Below are 18,761 nucleotides of genomic sequence, written 5' to 3'. Positions count from 1 at the left end.
ATTCTGCAACATTTTTTGTGGAAGTTACACTGATCTCCTCTTTCTAGTAAAGAGTAGCAACAATACAAGTGTAAGGTGCAATATGGTTACCCTGAGGATATGCTAGTGCAATAAATTGAACAATACACAAAATTATTAGAGATGAATGAAATAAAAGAGTATCTTTTTCTCTGAAAGTTAGCAAACTGCACTGCGATTTCAAGGCTCTGAGACAAGGGAAAAGGAGGAACAAAATATTTTGAACCATTTTGGATGATGAGTGGGTGGAATTGAGCTAGGAAAAACACCTGCGACAATGTTAAGTCATTAGTCACTTTGCAACCACGACCGCTGCATTCCAAAGGGATTACAAAAGCAGCTGCTGATGCTTTGCTGTGGTGAAGGTGTGGACTGGCAGGTGCCAGTTTGGGATGTAGGCCAGTCTGAGAGAGAGGTTCTGGTGGTTTGGTGAACACCACTGCGGGTGTGTCATACAGAGGTAAAGGAGGTGGTTGCAGCCGAGACAGAAAAAGTGTTCTGAGATTTAATTACTTACGTGAGTGGTAAGGAAGAAGAAAGGAAATAGTCATACTCCAGTGGGAGCAACGTGTAATGTCTGAAGCAATCACTATAAGTACTGAACGCCTGAACTTAAGAACTGGTCAATGCGGTTTGTCACTAGGGCTGTGTGTGAAGATCAGGTAACATCAGAGGCTTGTGGCTCTTATGGTTTCCAAGGAACATGAATTAAGCAAAAGAGAAAAAGACCGACTAAAGTAGCTCTGAACAGCAATCAAATCCATCTGAGGCGATTCCCGGAACGAGTTTTGACAGCCTGAACATCCTGGAAACTTCCAAGAGGAAGAAGGACCTCTGAATTATAATGTAAGTGGAGATACACTATACCAGATATACTGCTGCCAAGTGTGAAAAGTTTTAGTGTTGTTCTTTCAGGACAGGGCTAGCATGAATGTCATACAAGTAAGTACTCTTTTAGTCTTTGTGGTATCAAAACAAAGTTTCTCCAAAAGGTGCAGGAAGCTAATTTTTTTGTAAAATCAATCTTAGAAACAGCTCTTGGAGCTTAATTTCTGCTTCTTTTTCAGTTTTTTTTCTTTGTAACTTAAAACTCAGACTAATTTATTTTTTAAGTCTTTACTGAGTGCTAAGACATGATCAGTTGAGCTGCAGAATCTTAAACAGATAAATATTCCTCCCTACAACAATGTCATTTTATTACCTGTACACTTTTAAGCGAGGGTACAAAAATAAAAAGAAATATATCCACAGTTGTGAAGACAGACAGGCTTTATCAGTTTGCACTGATAAAAACTACTCATGGTTAATAGTTTGGGGGTTCCTTTTGAAATGAAACTTTTGCTGAAATAGTAGTACGGAGCTAGCTAACATAACAGGTAAACAGACATTTGTTTCTGGTGGGAATTTATCATTTCACATGAGTCAGGGCGCATTGGAGATAATTTGAGACCCCAAAAAACCCCTCTAAAACCAACTCACAGCTGTTGAACAAAACCAGAAGTGACATTGACCAATCTGGAAGTTAAGCAATCAGGAAATGATCCTTTTTCCTTCATATGGCTTTTACGTCCCACCACACTCCCCGTTTCCTCATCCTTAAAGATAACTTATTCTTGGCACACCTATTATCCTTTGTAGGAAGTTCTTCTTGTCTTGGGATTCAAGTGAACGCACTTCCTCTGAGTAAATAATTTTGGTATCTCCTCCCATAATTACACCCACGTTGAGTAGGAACATTGGCATTAGACATACATATATTATATGAACTAGTTAATTCGTTTGACAAGTCTACAGGTATTAATAACAACTGCTGAGCACCTCTCCCCTCTCTAAAATTTCAGCTGACAGCACAAACAGATTGCTGAGTTTTTTATGATTCATGTGACTTGGACATCCTTGAAGAACAAAGTAGAAGTTGTACGCAATTCTCATAAGCTGAGGGAATGGCAGGTGAGTTCGTGTCATTTGCTTCCCTTCAGCAGGTACTTTATTCAGAACTGTTTCCTTAAGATACATGCCCTGTAGGTATCTGCTCAGATTTCTTATCTGAAATTTTATATTGTAATTTGTTCTTGCACTTCATTTTCAAAGTTCTACTGTTGTTATTATTAAGACCTGTTTGAAAATAATTTTTGAGCTAAGCAGAGGATAAGTGGGGGGGGCTGCGAAAGAAAAGAAATTCCCATTACTTCAAAAGGCACCATGCGGAACTCCATCTAAACCCTTTATTTTTTAAATGCTATTTCAGAGATGTGTTATGCTTTGTATTAAAAAAATTAGTGTAATCCATCCTAATGGAGCTGTGAGCATGGAGCCTATAGATGGGAATTCAAAGATGCGTTAAAACCCTACTAAAGGAAAACAGTAATGACAATATCTATGCATTTTAAAGTTTAAAATGAAGATGATTATTGAGCTGGGCAATTGCAAAGCAAGGTTGTCTCTTGTTTAACAATGAAACAAACATTTTCAAATCAGTTTTTAAAATGTTGCTTTGCAGGGAAAGCAGCAGCCTTTCCTGGTAGCACAGAAAGCAGTTCACTGTCATCCCAGATAGTCATGCTAAAGATTCTCTTTTTCAGTGCATCAATGCTTACTCACGTTACTTCTTTGCGGTCTCAGACTACAAAGAAAAAAATTTTTCTTGAATGTAATTATGGCACTTTTTTTGCATAAGTTAGATTTTACTTTTACTTCTTCTTCAAAGATTATATGTAAATTCTACTAATATGCAGCTATATTGTTCCAGATCTGATTTAGTATTTCATTGCTATGCTATATGGTACGAGATAGACTTGGAAGCTTGTTTGAAGATCCCTACTATAATAGTGCACGGTGCCATAGGCCTTAATCGATCCTTTCCATCACACTATTTTTGTTGTTGTTATTGTTTGCTTTTGAATTTCCTTTAAAATGGTGGAGGTCATGTCGTCGTCCCCCCTTGCATTTATGATACTAGCTTTAATAAAAGTGACTTGGAAGAATCTTCACCAAGGTACTTGCCCTGAGCATTTGCCAAAACTTGCAGCACAATGCTCCAGGTATACTCTGCGGAGTCTCATAGGGCAGATATAAACACAGAGGACAGTGCCTCTCAGAGCTTCCAAAGACAGTATAACTGCTCAAGTTTGAGTGCGGCAATAAAACATAAACTATAGAAGGGAAAACAAATCTTGCAAGGAAGATCATATACATACTCGCTTGCTGAAAAGGTAGTTGAGAATTTAAGGTGGCAAGTGCCTCTTTATGGGTTTTAAACCACAGACCATAATAACAGTATGTATGCAGGACACTTGGTGTTGAGAACTTCAAGCACACTGTAAGTCATCAGAATTCCTCTAGGATGTGAAGGTAGTGCCTACTAGAACAGGAATCCCAGAGGTCCAGTTGTCACTTTGGACACAGCTATATTCAGTCAGATTGACTTCTTTGTCAAAAGCTCCAGCTTACGTCCTCAAATACCTCTTGTTGATTCAAATAAGACAGATGATCTCTCACTATGCATCTTTCCCTACTCTAGGCCAAATGGCATCAAGATATAAGCGGGAAAAGTAAGATGTCCTAATAGCCATTTCTGGGATCCTAAAAATATAGATGTTGAAAATGTAGAGGGGCTACAGGCCACTTTATTTGGTGCTGACAATGAAATGACACTGATTTGCCCCTGTAAATTTCTAAGTCCAGTGATAAAACAGCATCCAGCACTGTATAGGAAGTATATAAGTCCTGGTGTACGACAGCCCCATAACAAAACTCAAGCAAAAATTTCTATTATTTACCACTAGACTTAATCAATTTAATGGGGCATCTGCTTTTTAGTTGTCTTTTATCTGGTAAAAGATAACTGCTCTTAGCAATATCATCATGCCAATTACCAGCAAACGACTTCTTTCCATGCTGGCTGCTTCTTCATGTCTTTTCTTCTGTTTTACAGATCTGACACCAACACATATCAGCTGGCAGCCATCAGTAAACGCAAGCACACACCATACTGACAGATATGCCAATGCTGAGTTGACTGTGAGGCGAGGACAAGCCTTCACTATTACCCTGTACTTCAACAGACCAAAGCAGACTGGGGAGAACCTAGCATTTGTCACTGAAATAGGTAACACTCCCTTAGCTTAATCCATGTTCTCACAGAAATGTAATCTTTATCCCTTGTAGTTCTCCCCTTATTCCATTTAGAGATGCAATTTTTCTTCATGTATTTTTAACGCTTTCCCCCCTGTAATGTTCTAATTTCAAGTATGAGGTTAACATTGAAACCACACTCTGGAATGGAAACCAATTACCCCTTCTTTCCGGCAGGACCATCCCCCTCAGAATCTCATCGTACAAAAGCTGTATTTAACCTCTCTGAGGTGGGGGCAAGTGGCTGGAGTGCTGCCCAAGGACCCAGTGAGTCTGGCTATATGAACTTTACAATATCCAGCCCAGTCAATGCTGTCATTGGACGATACAATCTCATCCTTCAAGTAACCTCAGGGAACAAGATCTTCTCCAGATTCCTGGGGCAGTTTGTGTTACTCTTCAACCCTTGGTGCCCAGGTAGGTACCAATGCCTTTGCTCTTGAATGTAACTGACCTATTTGCTTTCATATCCGCACAGTGAGCTTGCTACCTCAAGCTGTCTCTCTTTGGGTTACCAGTGGCAGCAATCTCAGCTATCTGTTCAGAGACCTTGTTTTAATACATTAAAAAGATGCTGATGCTCCCCCACCCCCCCTTTTATCCTAATGAAATGTGCTAAAGGGAGTAATAACATACGAGTCCTTCTTCAGGACTGAGCAGATCACTTTTTCTGTAAACAAGGGCTGATAGACTTTAATAAGTGCAGGTACTTCTCAGAACTTGAAGCAAGCATACAGTAACATCCTTGACTTGCACCTAAATCAAAGCAAGACTGCTCTTGTAGATGTTAACTGCAAAGACAATAGCTCAGCTAACTTTATAAGAACTGATAAGAGGGCTAGTGTGAAGAAGATTGGCATTTCCCATGTCTTTCATCATGGGTTGAAAAGGGACATCTCCTGCTCTTCCATTTTTTATTTCTGCAGCCTCAGCATGTTGCAGAAGAAATGCAAATTCCTAAACTCAGATTTTGCAAATATGTCTAGAAACCTAGATTAGCCTTAAAATATACCACTCCAGAGTTAAGGGAGCTCTTAGCCAGCCAAGTGACTAAACAGCTTATAAAAGAAGAGTAACCACAATCACCCACTATTTTGTTCTGTGACCATATGTTAGTCAAGGGCCACTAACAAATATGCCAAGAGCCAAGATGAAAAAGGCTGCTAATTAGCTCAGCATGTCTTGGAAGACAGAAATAATTATAGAAGGATGTTCAGGAAACTCAGACTGTCTCTGCATAGACAGTCCTGAGGGAAAAACCTTCCTAGAAACCCCTGAAAGATCACTTGTGGTGTAACCTCTAATTGATGGAAGCCAAACAGCAGGGACTGAAGTACTTGACAGCTCCCGAACTGGAACACCAGAGTAGCAGTGGTATTCATAAGACCAGACAAACTGTCCTCAGATGAAAACTGAGAAAAATTAAGCTGCGCCATTCCAGTTTAAAACTAATGATTTTGCAGAAGAGCCCTCCAGATTTATCAGATGATGCAATGACCACTGCCAAACAAAAGGGAGTATCCTTAAAGTAGGATGCTGGTGAAGAGGCTTCTGCAGAGTGGAATAGCCCCCCGAGCCTGACAAACAGGAACAGATTCAGTTTGAGGGTATGTTACTGCTATAGTAAATGTCATAGCAGAAGGGAAATAGAAAACTTATTTCCTCAGCAAAGGATAAATGATGGATCTGGTCTGTGGATATGGTTCCACATGGGAGGTTATTCATTAAGCTGGAAAAGACAGGAATTGCTTCATAACCTGTAATATGAGTAAAGAACTACTTACAAGGAAACAGTCAGGAGTAGAGATGAAAGAAAAAACACTGGGTTGGAGAAAACCTACTAGCGGATCCTTAAGTGTCATCTGAAAAAACACTCTGAGCAAATGGTTCATTACTGACTTTGATACCCTGACATTAAGCAGCATTGTCCATACATAGATGGGCTGGGATACCACTTAGAAATAACTGGCTGCCCTTAGAGACTGGAGTAGTTGAGAAAAGATAATAAGATACAATAATACAAAATAAAAGACTGTATGTTTAGGGAGAAATAACAATAATTTCAATGGCAGACTTACCAGCTGGAAATCATGAAAAATGTGAAAGTACTTGTTAATCAAAGAATAAGAACCAAAGTGAAATGGCCCTTAAAAAGGCAAATGCACTCTTAAACTGTGTGAGAAGAAACAGTTGCTCAGATTAAATATTAATGCCATTGTACAAGGTGATGAATCTCATTTGGAATTTTCTTTCAATTAATCTTTCCTGAACAGGAATCATGAATTAGAACATGTTCAGTGAAGGGTTACTGGGATAGCTGAACACATGAAAAGCCTTTTGGACAAGAGAAAATTTCAAGTTTAGCAAGCTGAAAGCAATTAGTTTCCTAGGTCATATATCTGAAATAAATACAGAATTTGGACACAGAAAATACTGATCTTTCCATAACGGTAACAAAACAATAAGCTTATTAATTCACTAACTTATTTGTTTCAAACCTTTGGATAAAACAATAGTGATGTTTTAACATTAATACAGTCTCTTAAGGACATTTAAAGTGAAATCTAAGATACTTGCAAGCCAGCCTCTGATAATGATGCATTATGTCCTAATGCTACTGAAGGAATGTACAGTTAACTACTGGAACAAAGAGTGCTAATCATGAATTAAATGAAAGATCATATATTGCTTATCTATAGCTCACAAGTGAGCATGTCAATTGTAAAGCTTTAGGGGATAAAAGGATATGTATGTTTGAGAATTTTGTAGAATGTATCTTTTTCCCTAGATGTCTGATACTTGCCACTTGTTTCTGTGGAAAAGATTATATGAAGAAATTACTAGAAATATATATATATATATGTTAGAAAGCGTGCTTGCATATTGATTAAAAACTATCAATAGAAATTCATATCCTGCTTGTTTCTCACTATGCCAGGATAAACTTTAATTTCAGAATGAGAAGACAGAATATATAACAACTTTGTATTTTTGTATTAAAATGAATTAATTTAATAAAGGATTAGGTCTATAGTGGGCTGTCTTTCTATAACTGTCAAAAAAGAGGACTATTGTGGCTGTTTGAGGCTTTTTTCTCCTTGTGTGCTGAGAGTAACAGAAGAAGGGGGTGTTCCTATTTAGTCATACTTAAAGAGATTTGTTGTGGTGTGTTGTAGGGTTTTTTTCCTCCTTTTAAACTGATGTTAATTTTTCTCTGAATTATTGGTAGGAATAGTGTTATTACAAAAAAGTCTAAGTATACTTATTTGAAGAACTGGCTCTAGAACATTATAATTGAGAGCATATAAACCTTAGAAAAAAGATGTTCATCAAGTGATTAAAGAAGGACATTTAGATTGCTCCGAATCATAAACTCATAGGGTTAGAAGGATCTTAGGAAGTTATCTAGTCCCACACCATGCTCTAAGGCAGGTTCAGTTTAGCACTCGGGTCATTCCTGACAGATCTTGAATTCCTTCTTAATGATCAGCCATTAGGGAAGCTCCAGTACCTCCCCCAGCAATTCACTCTAATAAAACACTAGCCTTTCCATTAGAATTTTTTCCTGTTAACTAAACAAATCTTTTTTGCTTTGATTTCAGCATATAACTTCTCATCCTACATATGATAGACACCAATAACAGATTTCCTCCCCAGCTACCCCATCCTCTTCACAAGAATTTCTAGAATTGATTACCATGCTTGCCCCATTACTCACCTCCATTTTTTTTCTACCTTAAATAATTCTGAGTTAATTCATAAGTTATATTGTCTTCATAAGTTATACTTTCAGGATTGCTGAGCATTCTCAGTGCTCCTCTCACTCTTTCCAACTGGTCCACACCTTCAAGTGCAGCACCTGGAACTGCACACAGTTCTCCAGGCCCATGCTGACCCAGAAGCTTGGGAATCAACAATGGTGATATAAAAAAAAAAAAAAAGTGTGGACAGCGACCACAAAAATAGACTTATATAAAGTGATATAATTTTTAAAAGAAATTACACAATCTTTTTATTTGCAGGAAGGGAAGGATGGGAAGTTCCTATAGGAAGGTAAAGAAGTTAACTCAATAAAATAGAAAAGCTGATTTTTATATGCATTTCCTGAAATCCCAAAGCTTTCACAAAATAATTTTAAACATCATGAAATTAAACATGAAGCTAAGTAGATATTGCTACCTAAAGAGTGATCAAAACAACCTAAATATCTGTGGGAAGCTAAGCTTTCATAGCAGCTACATACTGTGCCATAGACTAGGGAAACCAATGAGTAATAAGGAAATCAAAGTGATCGGTTGAGCAGGCTATCCTAATAATATTCCTGATAACACTCTGGATCAGGCGAGTAGGGATCTTCATTTAGCAATCTTAAAACAAGATGAACGCAACTGGAAAACAGAGAAAAATGTCATCTGTGTGATTCTTTTCAAATGTCTATTCTACTTCTAACTACCCTGAGAAGCAGAAGAATCCAGTGAGCTAGCCTGGACTTTTCTCCATCTTCCTCACAAAAGTACAATGTACAGATAGGGGACATTTAGGTAATATGCAAAGGCTATACTAAAATTAGGGGAAAAAGTTAATGTAACATGGATTGCCCCCACCAGCCCCAGGCCATATGCAATAGCAGGCATTTTCACTGAACTGTACATGTTCAGGAAGCTATAATTGCATTTTCCAAACAGTAGTTTTTCCCTTGATAAATCAAGATACAAATGGTTTTGAAAGGTTGCTAGTATTCTCAGCTTTAAGTGTAAAAGCATGTCCAACTTGGTTTTCAGGTGATGATGTCTACTTGGCTAATGAAAATGAGAGACAAGAATATGTTCTAAATGAAAATGGAATAATCTTTGTGGGCAATGCAAAGTACATTGAAGCAAGAGGATGGTACTATGGACAGGTAAGACATAAGGAATTAATTTGTGCTCTTATTCTGTCTCCAATGTGTGCCTCTGCACACTACTGTCTTTGTGCCTCACTGTCCCTATCACATTTGGGCTGGAATATCTTAGAAAGGAGGAACTGCAGTAGAATCTTCTCTAATTCTGTTTGTGAAACTATCTATTTTTTAAAAAAATTATCTTATCTGATCACAGTTTCAAGATCACCTTCTAAACATCTGTCTTACCATGCTTGATCTGAGCCTATACTATCGTCAGGACCCAGCCATTGATGTATCCCGAAGAGGAGATCCTAAATATGTGGGCCGAGTAATCAGTTCTATGGTAAGAAATGGACAACTTAATCTGAATTCCATGTGCTTAAGCAGAAAGCATTAGTTATACCACTGAGATTCAGCCACCTGCACCTTAAGCAATATAATTAACTAGATACGGTGCATTACACACAATTGATTTTGTGCATTCTGTCCATTGGCCTATTTTTAGATCAATGGAAATGATAATGATAATGGAGTTCTCCTGGGAAAGTGGCAAGGAAGTTTCCATTCACATGAGAATCCATCCAGATGGGATGGCAGTGTGGTAATCCTCCAGAAATGGCGTCAGGACAACTACAAGCCTGTTCAGTATGGCCAGTGCTGGGTTTTTGCAGGCGTGATGTGTACAGGTAAGCTTTAAGAACAGAGGAGTGTGGTGAAATGGAGGCATTTGTGACCTCTGGTTTTATCAAAAGTACAAAGCAATTAATTCTACAAGAGGAACAGTGCTCTGACAAAATATTTAGACACTTAACTTTGTTTCTCAGATATTTATAATCATTGAACTAAAGCTGTGGGTTTTGCTTGTGTTTTGTTTTTTGTTTTTTAAATATATTTCAGTTCTGAGGTGCTTGGGGATTCCAACTCGTTTGGTTTCAAATTTTAACTCTGCCCATGATGTGGATAGAAATCTGAGTATTGATAAGTACTACGACAGCTCTGGAAAGAGTCTTAATATCAGCAAGGATTCCACATGGTAAATATAAAATTTTGCATCTCACCAATAATTAGAGAGAGGATTTATGAGACTTAAAAACATAAACACTAGTAGTACAAAAGCAATTGAATGGACAAAAGTTAATACAAATATCTAAATTAATACACTAGACATGCATTTGGAAAGAAAATGTATTTCATGGTTTTGAGATAACAGTTACTTCAAATAATCAACCAGCCCAATTTTTTGCAGTCCCTGACCTCAAACAAGTTGCAACTTTCTTTAAAATTATGTTTCCATTGACAACGTACCAGTTACCAAGGCTCTTTTAATTACTGACACCTAACCAGTCTGTTCCTGATAATGCAGCTGAGTACCTTCCATGCTCTCAACTGGTTTACTGCTGCCATAACTTTCTCTCATCACACATCCAAAGCCTGTGTTTCTCAGTTTGGCCTGTCAACTCCCCCCCCCCCTCCCCGCCTGGTAGATGGGAGCCTCCCCAAGAAGTTTTTCTGCACTCCTTTAGCTAGACCTTCCCCGTATGGGAACAGAAAAGAGAACAATCCCAACACTCTCCAGACTTGCTTATTGGACATTGTAGTCCAGTGCTGTAAACTGCAAGTGATCCATGGTCATCAATCAAGCCCCAAAATTTGAGTAGCCAAAGAAACATAATATTCTTTAAATGATACCTTTATAATTTAGTTGCCCTCCAGTTTTAAAATCTGCACCCACTTCACTTTTCAGAAAGTGAACTAACTAGGCCCAAGGGTATATCATATAGCTCAAAGTCTCTGTGCACACTAGGCTTCACCAAAAGTATCATCTTTAATCTGCTTCCTTTCACTGAGTGTATGTGGTTGAAGGATACAGGAAGTCTTTCACCTCTTAACCTCATTAAAAGTATTAGCCTCTGAACAAAATTCAGCCAACAAATCTTTTCTGGGTCCTCCTGTGACCTACATTTTACCAATCTTTCATGCTATCCTTTCCTTTCGGAGTCTGTGGAACTCATTACCACTGGATGCTGTTGAAAACAAAGCTATAAAGAGTTTTTAAACAGGACAAAAGAGATTCATAGAGAATAAGATGACTAATGACCATGAAACTCAGTGGTCTTGATGCAATGACTGACTCAAAGTCCCTAATTCTCTGACTGTGAGAAATTGTAGAGCATATCAGGGGAAGGGTCGTTCTATTCAGATGCTGTTCTTACCTCTTTTCTAAACATCTGCTGCTGCATAACACTATAGATGGACTACTGAACTTTATGAGCATTTTATCTGATCCAGTATAGCTATTTTAAGTTTGTATTTAAACAAAGCATTTTGAACATATGAAGGTTACTGAACCCAGTCACCAAGTGTTGCCTATATACAAGGCCTAAATGTTTCACTTATAGTTCATATTGCTCCCAAAGCAAGCTGCTGACATCTGTATTCTCTCCCTCCCTACCCTGAGGTCTACACCTCAAAAGCAGGCAGTAAATCCATCCTTTGAAAGAGGTAGTGAGTTGCTGTAACTAGACAGCTTGTGTCACATCTTAGAGATTATTTAAAAAACAAAATTCCCTACTCCTTTCAAACTGGAAGTTTGTATGACTCTATATTACTATGCTTTCTAGACATTGTTCTTTGTCTCCAGGGATTACCACGTCTGGAACGAAAGCTGGTTCATTCGCCCAGACCTGGGAACATCATACAATGGATGGCAGGTTTTAGATGCGACTCCACAAGAACAAAGCAGAGGTAACAGTATAAGTTCTTACTATGACTTAGCATTCCTTCTCCAAACTGAGCACAACTAATAAAGTTTGACTTTTTTTTTTCATGTTTTAGGATTATTTCAGTGTGGCCCTGCATCTGTCACAGCCATCAAAGAAGGTGATGTAGACTTGGATTATGACACCTTATTTGTGTATACAGAGGTGAATGCCGATTGCAACAGATGGATTGTATACAATGATGGAACTAAGAGAAGAGTTTATTGTGATACTGAAATAATTGGCAGGTTTATCAGCACCAAAGCTGTGGGCAGCAATTCCCGTGTGGATGTCACCTGTAATTACAAATATCCAGAAGGTAAAGGAATTATCACAAATTATCTCCTTGTTATCACAGTTATCTCCTACTGAATTCTTGGTGCTAGGACGCTAGGATGGGTGACCTGTTTTCTTTGAGCATCTCTCCCTTTCCGTCAGAAAATATTTCTTGCCAGTGTTCTCAGACTACTTTCTTAATACAATGGGTATTATATTTCTGGTTTTGTGTATTTAGTAGTTTCCTTATTAAGACACAATACAAAATATACTTTAGTCCCTTACACAGAAGTACAAAATGTAATATATACACAAAACAGGGCTATAAAATTCATTTTACTACCCAAGGCAGACAAACGCTCAAGCTGTCATACCAGAAAGTCTTAAAACTGAGTCTATAATTTATAACAAATTGTGCACAGGTCTGTAGTATGGGAAGTACAGATAAGTACTAGCATTCCAGCATATCTGGCAGAGGCAGTGGGGCAACAATCAAACCACTAATCCAAACCCTTAAACTCCAGTCCTCTAACACTAGACATCCATCTCCCATATGACCTCATGCTCAGTCTCTCTCAGTAAATAAGTTCTTTCTTGCTGTGTCCATTCCAGCTCCCCGTCTTTCCTTTTGAAGACCGCATTACATCCCGCTCCCAAGAGGAGTGACTCACTCAGTCTCCCTCTCTGACTGTATAAATTCACCGAGTTAGGCTCCCTTGTGGTCCTGTTCCAACATCCAGCCATCAGCTACCCAGCCATTCAGTTGTTACGTGTTTGCACTCCCAGTGGATTCAGTCCCACATTACTGAATTCTGGAAACAAAACTACTAGGAAGCAGTAAAGGGAACATGCCATTCATCTGTACTTAGGAAAACAAAGCAGCAAAGGTTAAGAACTGCATAGCTATATGTTTGTGAGAATATTTTTACCTTCCCTCAAAAACTTGGTACCTATGTCTTCCCATCTTTTTTAAATTTAGGTTTACAGATTTCATATAATGTTTGCTTAAAGTTTGTGGCTCAAAGTCTTAAAAAAAAAAAAGAGGAAGATAGATTTCACTTTTTTTAAAGTTTGCCTTCTGAATCAGCAGCCATATTACAATACTTCACTCCTCAAGGTTTTAGTGCAACCATATTTAATACAGGGGCTGGTTATCATCAGATTAGCGAAGTAACACTTATCACACTACTGCATGTTCTGACCAAAGAAAAAGAAATCTTGCATCCTAAACAAAACCAAATGCATCATATTTCATTTTAGTGACTTATTCACCTTATTACAGTATGTTTATTACTTTACTGTGAAAAACTTTAACAGAGGCCTAATAAAAATATGGGGAACTTTCAGGTACTGCATATTTCTGGGTGATGCAGAGCTGACACCCGATATCATTCTGAAAGCCTTTACACAGAGAAGGTGCAATGGCAACAAAAGTATGAATTTTACTTGGTTCTCTCCTTCGATCAGGTTCTTCTGAGGAAAGACGAGTTTATAAAAAGGCCTTAGCCAAGATATTTGGATCAAATATCACAGAAGGACACACAGAATCTCCAGATGAAAGATCTTCAGAGACAATTAGAAACCCTGGGATCTCTGGGAAATTCAAGCTGGCTGAACCTCCAGTGTTTGGCAAAGACATTACCCTAATCTTAATTCTCAATAACCTATCTTTTGACCACAAGACTGTGAAGGTGGACATGAGTGCGTCAACCATCCTGTACACAAGGAGACCAGTGGCAGAGATCCTGAAGGCAACCACTTCTGTGGATCTTGGTTCTAAACAAGGTAACTTTTAATGTCCCTAAGGAGTCAATATAGCCCTCTTCTTAGCCGCACAAAGGCAACTGGAAGGAAGAAACATCAGTATCGTATCTGTATCAGCCTTGTAGTGCATCTACTTGTTCCATCTCTTAATAGCATTGTTTATGACTACATTTTACAAGATATGTTTTTTCCTCTGAAAACTTTCACTAGTTCAACCAGGAACTGAAGGTCTCATGAAATCTTATATAGAAGGCTACATTTATATTATAGCTCCAGAAGCAACACTATATATATATATGGGGGGTGTGTGTGTGTGTGTGTGTATATGTATGTGTGTGTGTATCTATCTGTCTGTGGTGATTATTACAGGTATAGGAACACATCTTACTTTTAACAAATAAAAAAAGTCTGAGGTACGCTTTCTGGCACTCAACAGGCAACACTTTAATAGAAATTAACTAGGACAAAGGTTAAAAATTACAATGAAACTGCCTCTCTTTTGAAGAGTCAAGGCTATTAAAACTATTATAGAGAACTTTTTCCTCCCCACGGGCTACAAAGATAAACATTTTTTCCATACACAGCAGAAAAGTTGTAGGACTACAATAAGCAGCTGACCAGGTCACTTGAAAAGGATCTCTGTGAAACTTGACCCAAACTTTCTTCTTGACTGAGGTAAAATAAATAAGATATAAGGAGGGAATAGATAAAAATGGTTATACCTCTAATTATAAGAAATACAAAGGGACAGGAATCCAGTGAAATGCAGATGAGCAGATTCCTTCAGTTTCAGGCCAAAATCCTCCATTCAAAACTGTAAGGGTCAAATGAGTTAAAGTAGAAAAGGATCACCATAAGAGGGAAATACACAACCAGCCTCACAAGGAAGAAATATAAACAGACTCCAGCCTTCTTATCTTCTGGTCTCTTCAATAATATCAAAACCCCTCACAATAACTCTCTTTTCTTTAGCATTCTTTGAGAGTGTAATGGTTCCTAAATATATGTCTGAATTCCAGGGAAACATATCCAGTTAAAGATCCCTTATTCTTATTATGGAAAATATCTGACTACTGACAAAAGGATCCAAGTTACTGCTTTGTGTGAAGTCATGCACATGCATGGGGTAAAGTTGCTGGTGGAGAAGACAATCATTTTAGAAGACACAAACATTATCATTAAGGTAAACAATTCTCTCCCTTATGCCCTAAACAGACAGAAAGAACTAAAAAGTCTTTATGGAGCTCAGATCTGAAGATGAGAATTTGGCGATAAATACATTAATTTAGGCTGCAATTTCAGATGTAGCTCTAAAATTCTGCCTGCTTAAATTGAGAAAGTAAGCATGCGAGAGACCAGTTTTGAATCTTTGCCTGAATCTTCCCCCTGTTCTTCAGAACAGTTCTGTTACCTTGTTTCTCTCCCAGTCACATGCCACTGCTTTATGTTCACAGAACTTACTTTCATTTCATCTGTACTCCAGTTATTGGCAAGTGCTTGTGTTGCCTTTAAACAACTTTGCCTACTCCCAAAATACAGACTTAAACCCTTAATTCTAATCTATGTTCAGGCCAGTTTATATTGTTTTAACACTTTAATCCTGATCAATGATGCGCCAAAAAAAAAAAAAAAAAAAAGCCACTCAGCAACCCAAAGATCAGACAGGTTTAATGAGATGTATCTGTATAGTCAGGGCTCTCTTTCACTGGAATTGTGCATGAAATATTGCATACAGCTTGACAACGTTATTTAGCTAATCCAAATCCAGCTTCAACTATTGGGAAAGGCATATCAGCTGTCAGTTAAATTTCACTGCTCCTACCAATATCTCATTCATCCTCAAATATGAGAGATGTTCTGCTTACAGTTTGACTGAAGTCTGACTCCAGAAAAGCATAAAACAGTGATCAGAAATGTGTCTCTGTCATTTAGATTCCTCGGCGGGTTGTAGTGAACAAAGCTGTTACTCTAGAGATCTCATATGCCAATCCCCTCCCTGAACCTGTGAACCACTGTGTACTACTAGTGACTTTGATGAATCAACAGGTCAAGATACAGTAAGTGAAAGCTGCAGCATTTACTCAGTGCTTCTACCATGACCAATGGCATGTCTAGTTTCTCAATAAGAAAAAATTATGGTTGAATTGTCTTTTTCATATTTTCTACTTATGAAAATAAAAATGCCACCAAATACATATTGAGATATTATGATTTCTCTGTCACGTGTTATGTTTTTCCACGTAGTAACTTCTTTAATAACTAAAAACTGCTAACATTCTTCTTTCCTGGGAAATAAAATGGGCATGTCAAATTCCTTTGTCTCTCTAATACTTCTTTTACAGTTTGGCTTTGTGTTTCTATTTTTATATACAGTACCCTAATACTACAGAAATAAGTCTAAGCTAAAGCAAACAAATAAGACACTGCCATAGCTCCCCTCGTATCAGTCCAAAAAAGAAGTTGCTCTGTTCTCCTTTAAAGTAGGAGACAACCATGCCTTTTCAAAACATAAGAGCAAAATATTCTATTCCCTTTTTCTTTTCCTCTGGACTCTGCTGCCTTATGGATTAACTCAGTGTTGAGTAGTTCATACTTCCTAAAGCTTGTTTTATTATAAAACAGCCTGACTTGCTGTGGCTCTGGAAATATTTGGACATAATAATTCATAAAAATATGTAAAACATTATTCCAGAGAAAGACTAAGTCAATTTAGGCCAAAAGGAGACATAAAATGAAGCACCCTGGTCATTAGAAAAATCATATTATTGCCAAAATGGATATGAACCAAGCAGGCATTGGACAGAGCGCTGACCTTTGACATCAGAGTTTTCCTATTTTGAGTTTGTGTTGACTATCCAAACTTGTACCCAGCCCTAACATGGAGGCATGACGTAGCACTTCTCATTTCTATCAGTCTATTCAAGAGTAAACGAAGATGGTACTATCTTTTCCCATTTCTTAGTCTACACAAAGCCTCAAACCCTAAGTAATTCTCAAAACCCAAGGCTGGGTCTCAAGCAATTGCTGGTGCCCTAGCTATCATGCAGTTCTGCTTCTTGGGAATCTTGAGGAAAGACAATGCAAGCCTGAATTAATTGATGATTTTTTTTTTTCCAGTCTGGCACAACTGGCACCGAGGGAGAGATCAAAAATTTATTTTGAATTCACACCTCGCAGGACTGGGCCCTTACAGCTGCAAGTAGACTTCTCTTGTGACAAATTTTCACATGTCAAGGGATTTGTAACCATTGCAGTAGCACCTGCATAATGTGATGGAATCAATCTCCTATTTCAGCATTAACATGGCAAGACACTCTCCTCTGTATAGGGACAGTGATGACAGCAAGAAACTTTCCACAAAAATTGGTGACCTCTTACACTGCAATAGAATCAAGTCTCCTGCTTTCAGGTGCTTAATTATTTAGTCTCTAATTATATTTATCTAGAAAAATGAAGCCACTTCCTTGTAGAAATAGTTTCACTGTTTAATCAAATCTCATTGTGTTAAGCTTCTGGTTTTGACTTTTCCATCAGATAATTAATACAGTCTCTTTTCAACCACATTCTAATTGTCAGCAATAAATAAAACCTATCCATATAACTGTATTCTTTTGTAATGAATTGTACATTCCATGGAAATATTATGAGAAATCACAAGATTGAGGGAAGTTCTTTTTCCTTCATTTCACAAGCTTCTTACCTAAAAAAGTAGAACATTTCCTCCATTGTTCATTTAATTTCTGTATTTTGTGACACCTATAACTCTGTGAATGGAGAGCAAAAAAGCCTATGAAGGCTGGAAAAAGTAATGTTTGGGGTCCATGACAACAGTATTTCTGTAGCCTGTGGGCATAGGCCTGTCACAGAGCAGACAACACACATACACATTCAAATCAGTAACTTAATTCCTATGTAACGTGAGAGTCCCAAGCACCATGAAGCATGGGGAGAGTCTTGCATTAATATAGAAGTCCAGCAACACTTCTTGCCCACCAGCACAAGGACACTGGAGACAAGGAACACATCTCTCTTCAAACGTTCCCAACGTAACTCATTCACAGGCAGCCCCTACTCCACACCCCTGTCACAGTGTTTGCATACAGATGCCTCTTTTGTGGGTTCCTGATCCTAACACTGCCAGGTACCAAGTCTCACCTGAAATGCACTTTCAAGCAGCCTTAAGGATTCTCTATTACTGCAGGCAATGTAGCCTGTCCAGGGACTGCTATGAAAGCTGGTGTCTGACAGGGCACAGTAACCATCTGGCCACACTTCAGAAGTAGGGTATGAGGCAATAATGGTGTACAAACAGCTCTGCCAAGCCTGAAGATTCAGATTTGTTGTCTGACTTATAAAATGTTTAAAGTAGAATTAATAAGGCCAAAATTCCGAACCACAGAGCTGTCAGGAGTTCGATATGGACACCTTTTGTCTGACAGACGCTAATATTTCAGAGAGTCTCACACATCCAGACATGATCACAAATTCTTACTGAAAAAAATACACAAGAAACCATAACAAAACTTCAGATGCCTTTTTTAAAAATAAATTTAAGCTGCAGGTAATTAATTTGCCTTTTTGGTTGTCAGCAGTCTTGATATGAATATGGAAACAAAACAGGAAACAGAAACAGACAAAAAAAGCCCCTTACTCCTCACTCACAGTCCATTGAAAGTTCAGAACAGCATGCACCTCCTCTCGGGACAAATTGGCAGGGCATGTTTCTAGATAAGTTGTGACACAGGATGAGGGAGGAGAGAGGATAAGGGAGCTTGAAGAGTGGGAAAGAGAGTGTCTGTAATTAGAGTGGGCAGGGCTCACAACAGAAGAACAGCTCTGTAGCTTCCTCCAGGGCCCAACTCAAGATGCCATGCCAAATAGCTACAGAGAAAACTATGTACACATATCATGAACGCCAAACTATAAAG

The 18,761-nt window shown here is 38.2% G+C and overlaps 1 protein-coding gene and 1 long non-coding RNA gene across 3 annotated transcripts in view; one reads left to right on the top strand and one right to left on the bottom strand.

Moving 5' to 3' along the window:
- LOC142028565 (uncharacterized) overlaps positions 1-18,761 on the bottom strand; it is a 53,964-nt gene that overhangs the window by 30,536 nt on the left and 4,667 nt on the right. The window lies entirely within an intron of this gene.
- Positions 409-17,545, top strand: LOC142028559 (protein-glutamine gamma-glutamyltransferase 6-like). The gene is made up of 14 exons (XM_075022395.1): positions 409-864; positions 1,860-1,968; positions 3,953-4,126; positions 4,330-4,569; positions 8,934-9,052; positions 9,249-9,377; positions 9,540-9,720; positions 9,932-10,067; positions 11,676-11,779; positions 11,870-12,112; positions 13,537-13,854; positions 14,853-15,016; positions 15,766-15,890; positions 16,951-17,545. The coding sequence occupies exons 2-14, from the start codon at positions 1,962-1,964 to the stop codon at positions 17,099-17,101; spliced, it is 2,091 nt and encodes a 696-aa protein (XP_074878496.1). The 5' UTR covers positions 409-864; positions 1,860-1,961; the 3' UTR covers positions 17,102-17,545.

This window comes from Buteo buteo, chromosome 2 (assembly GCF_964188355.1).
Source record: "Buteo buteo chromosome 2, bButBut1.hap1.1, whole genome shotgun sequence".
Classification (NCBI taxonomy): domain Eukaryota; kingdom Metazoa; phylum Chordata; class Aves; order Accipitriformes; family Accipitridae; genus Buteo; species Buteo buteo.
The sequence above is the reverse complement of the archived record's forward strand: the minus strand, read 5'-3'. Positions and strand labels throughout refer to the sequence as shown.